We start from the raw sequence: 4,679 nt of genomic DNA, 5'->3' as shown, positions 1-4,679 counted from the left end.
CATTTTGTACTTCTTTTCCTGGAGAACCCTAGCAGCTGATTGGATATCTGACATCAGCTATGTAAAACAAAGCCTCCCCAAGCTCAGAGACTCAGAATCCTTGTTGAACAATTCATCATGCCTGGTGAATGAATTGTTTTTGTTGAAAGGAAAAACTCATGCTCTAAAAAAAAAATATGGCCCCTCTAGGGACAGTGGAATAGGAGAATTCATAGTCTAACAAATAATATTAATGTGTTTATCTTTTCCTGCAATGCTAAGAATGCAAAGCATATAAAAATAAAAGAGGGTACCCTGGTGGCTCAGTTGGTTAAGCAACCAACTCTTGGCTTTGGCTCAGGTCATGATCTTACGGTTGGTGAGATCAAGCCCCACGATGGGCTCTGCACTGACATCGTGGAGCCTATTTAAGATTCTCTCTCTCCGGGCGCCTGGGTGGCGCAGTCGGTTAAGCGTCCGACTTCAGCCAGGTCACGATCTCGCGGTCCGTGAGTTCGAGCCTCGCGTCAGGCTCTGGGCTGATGGCTCGGAGCCTGGAGCCTGTTTCCGATTCTGTGTCTCCCTCTCTCTCTGCCCCTCCCCCGTTCATGCTCTGTGTCTCTCTGTCTCAAAAATAAATAAAACGTTAAATTAAAAAAAAAAAAAAAAAAAAAAAAAAACCAGGTTGTTTAAAAAAAAAAAAAAAAAAAAAAAAAGATTCTCTCTCTCTTCTCACTCTACCCCCTCCCACTCATGCTCGCTCTCACTCTCTCAAAATAAATAAACATTTAAAAATACTTTTAACGGGCGCCTGGGTGGCTCAGTCGGTTAAGCAGCTGACTTCAGCTCAGGTCACGATCTCACGGTCCGTGAGTTCGAGCCCCGCGTCGGGCTCTGGGCTGATGGCTCAGAGCCTGGAGCCTGCTTCCGATTCTGTGTCTCCCTCTCTCTCTGCCCCTCCCCCGTTCATGCTCTGTCTCTCTGTGTCTCAAAAAAAATAAATAAAACGTTAAAAAAAATACTTTTAAAATAAAATATAAATAAACAAAAGGAACTTGGGCCCAATCCATACTTTTTTTTAAAGTTAAACATTTTGAGATGATTGTATGTTAACTTTCAGTTGGAAGAAATAATGCAAAGATATTCCTGTATCCTTTACTCAGTTCCCCCAAGGGTAACATGTTGTAAAACTTCAGTATGATATCACAAACCAGAATATTGACATTAATACACTCCGTATACAGAGCATTTCTACTTTTCTGATATGAATGTCTTTTATTTCCTTTTCTTGACTTATAGAGCAGGCTACAATTCCTGGCACTTTGTTTAATAGGTCTGGTGATGTTACCAGATAGAGAACAGGTTCTGCTGCTTGCCACTCAATCAGTACTTGGGAGGCAAGTGATCCCTGTGGAAGGAAAGGTTGCTTTATTCAGGAAGCCAGCAACCAGGGAAGATGGAAGGTTTTAAGGGAGTAGTCATGGGGGTGGGGCGCCTGAGTGGCTCAATCAGTTGAGCAAATGACTCTTGATTTTGGCTCTGGTTGTGATCTCACGGTCATGGGATCAAGCCCTGCATCAGACCTCACTCTGAGCGTGAAGCCTGCTTGGGATTCTCTCTCTTTCCCTCTGATTCTCTCTGCTTTTCATGCTCTGTCTCTCTCTAAAACAAGAAAGATGAAGGAGGAGGGGGAGGGGGAGAAGAAGGAGAAGAAGTTGTTATGGGAAAAGGGAGGGGGGCTATGTGCAGGAGAAGCTGGTGCCCAGGTGGTTGGGTTTGTCCTTTGTCAACATGACCCTGAACAGATTTGCTGACACCAGTGGTGACTGTTTTCGAACGTAGTCAGATCTTATCTTCTGAGAAAGATGGGTCCTTCACTGCTTAAGGCAGTGGTCTGAAAATCTCAAGGAGACTATGTTAGTTCTGCTACAGACCATGGGACTTTGGTCAGCAAGCAAGGAGTGCATAAGCTGGAAGCAAAAGGACCCTTAAGACCAGTTGGAATGCTGTAACAATGAAAGCACACATACTTTCTCTGTTCCCAGTCTTAGTAGGAAAGCATTCAGTCTTTCACCATTAAGTATAACGTTAACTGTAGATTTTTTGTGGATGCTCTTTATCAAGTTAAGGAAGTTCTCCTCTAGTCCTACTTTTCTGAGAGTTTTTATCAAGAATAAATGTTCAATTTTTTCAAATGTTTTTTTTCTGCATTGGATGTTATATTCATATGATTTTTCTTTACCCTGTTAACATGGTGTATACACTGATGGACTTTCAAATTCTGAACCAGCCTGCATCCCTAGAATAAACCTCATTTGGCCATGGTATATAATTACTTTCATAGATTGCTGAATTCTATTGTTAATATTTGCTTAAGAATTTGTGTATATTTCCTTGATAGCTAATGATGTTGAGCATCTTTTCATGGCTTAGAAGCCATTGTATATCTTCTTTGGAGAAATATCTATTCAGATTCCTTTTAAATCAGGTTGTCTTTTTGTCATTGAGTTGCAATAGTTCTTTTTATATTCCAGATACAAATCCTTTGTCAGATATATTATTTGCAAAAAATTCTCCAATTCTGTGAGTCATCTTTTCATTTTCCTGATTGTGTCCTTTGATGCACAAAACGTCTCTTTTAGACCCTAGAAGCAACTTCTCAGCTCTTTCTCGAACCTCAGTCAGGTTCAGCCTACTCGCCTCCACTCCAGCCTCCACCATGTCCAGCAGGGTGACCCAGAACTCTTACAAGGTGTCCACCTCCGACCCCCGGGCCTTCAGCAGCCACCTCTTCACTAATGCACCTGACTCCCACATCAGCTCTTCCCTGTCCCAGGTGGGCAGGGGAAGCAGCTTCAGGGGTGGCCTGGGCAGCAGCATGAGTGTGATTGAGGGCTACAGCAGGGCTGGGGGGTATGGGGGACATCACGGCTGTCTCAGTGAACCAGAGCCTGCTGAACCCCCTTAAGCTGGAGGTGGACCCCAACATCCAGGCTGTGTGTACCCAGGAGAAGGAACAGATTAAGAGCGTCAACAACAAGTTTGCCTCCTTCGTCGACAAGGTGCAGCATCTGGAGCAGCAGAACAAGATTCTGGAGACCAAGTGGAGCCTCCTAGAGCAGCAGAACACTGCTCGGAGCAACCTCGACAAGATGTTCGAGAGTTACATCAACAACCTTCAGCGGCAGCTGGACACCCTGGGCCAGGAGAAGTTGAAGCTGGAGGTGGAGGTTGGCAACATGCAGAGCCTGGTGGAGGACTTCAAGAATAAGTATGAGGAGGAGATCAAAGAATGTGCAGACATGGAGAACGAATTTGTCCTCACCGAGAAGGGTGTGGATGAAGCTTACGTGAACAAGGTGGAGCTGGAGTCCCACTTGGAAGGGCTGACCGACGAGATCAACTTCTTAAGGCAGCTGTAATTCTGGGACACGTCTGTGGTGCTGCCCGTGGACGACAGCCACTCCCCGGACCTGCATGGCATCATGGTTGAGGTTAAGGCCCAGTACAAGGAAATTGCCAACCGCAGCCGGGCCGAGGCTGAGACCATGTACCAGATCAAGTATGAGGAGTTGCAGACATTGGCTGGGAAGCACGGAGATGACCTCCGTCACACGAAGACAGAGATTTCCGAGGTGAACCAGAACATCAGCCAACTCCATGCTGAGATCAAGGGCCTCAAAAACCAGAGGGCTTTCCTGGAAGCCACCATAGCTGATGCTGAGCAGCGTGGGGAGCTGGCCGTTAAGGATGCCCATGCTAAGGTGGCCGAGCTAGAAGCCTCCCTGCAGCAAGCCAAGCAGGACATGGCCCAGCAGCTGCGGGAGTACCAGGAGCTCATGAACATCAAGCTGGCTCTGAACATTGGGATCACCATCTGCCACAAGCTGCTAGAAGGTGAGGAGAGCAGGCTGGAGTCTGGGATGCAGACCATGAGTATCCACACTAAGACCACCAGCGGCTACTCAGGTGGGCTGGGCTCAGCCTATGGGAGCCTCACGAGCCCTGGTCTCCGCTTTGGCCTGAGTACCTTCCAGTCCAGCTTCGGTCCTGGCAGGGGCTCCACTTCCCTCAGCCGTGTCAGTTCCTCCAAGTCTGTGGTGGTATAGAAGATTGAGATCTGTGATGGGAAGCTGATGTCCGAGTCGTCTGATGTCCTATCCAAGTGAACAACCAGCCTGCGGGGGGAAGGAGCCATGCAGGGCAGCGTCGGGAACAGGAGGCCCACCTAATACTCAGCCCATCCTCAGCCTATCCTTAGGAGAAGTCCACTGCCCTGGGTACCCCTCTTGCCCATGACCCCAACTAAAAGCCAATTCAAGTGTCTTTTCCCAAATAAAGCCTCAGATGGCTCTGCCAATCGCCCCCTCAAAGTCTTTTTTTAGTTTGTTTGCTTGTTGTTGTTGATTTACATAATCTCTACACCCAATATGGGCCTCAAACTCATGACCAGAGACCAAGAGTCGCACGCTCCACTGACTGAGCCAACCAGGCACCCCTGAAGCACAAAAATTTTTAATTTTGATGATATTCAGTTTCTTTCTTTCTTTTTTTTTCTTTTGTTGCTGTGCTTGTGGTGTTACATCTAAGGAATAGTTGTATAATCCAAGGTCAGGAAGATTTACATCTATTTTTCTTCTAAAAGTTTTAGCTCTGATATTTAGGAATTTTATCCATTTTGAGTTCATTTTTGTATGTGG

At 46.3% G+C, this 4,679-nt stretch overlaps 1 protein-coding gene across 1 annotated transcript; it reads left to right on the top strand.

Annotated features, from left to right (window-relative positions):
- Window positions 1-2,683: 2,683 nt before the first annotated feature.
- LOC122218989 (keratin, type II cytoskeletal 8-like) lies at window positions 2,684-4,285 on the top strand. Its single transcript, XM_042937272.1, is given in 2 exon segments — window positions 2,684-2,878; window positions 2,880-4,285. Coding segments are annotated over 2 exon segments (1,449 nt in total). The 5' UTR covers window positions 2,684-2,698; the 3' UTR covers window positions 4,149-4,285.
- The last annotated feature ends 394 nt before the right edge of the window (window positions 4,286-4,679 follow it).

Source organism: Panthera leo, chromosome B2 (genome assembly GCF_018350215.1).
Source record: "Panthera leo isolate Ple1 chromosome B2, P.leo_Ple1_pat1.1, whole genome shotgun sequence".
Classification (NCBI taxonomy): Eukaryota; Metazoa; Chordata; class Mammalia; order Carnivora; family Felidae; genus Panthera; species Panthera leo.
This window is presented reverse-complemented; position numbering and strand designations above follow the sequence as displayed.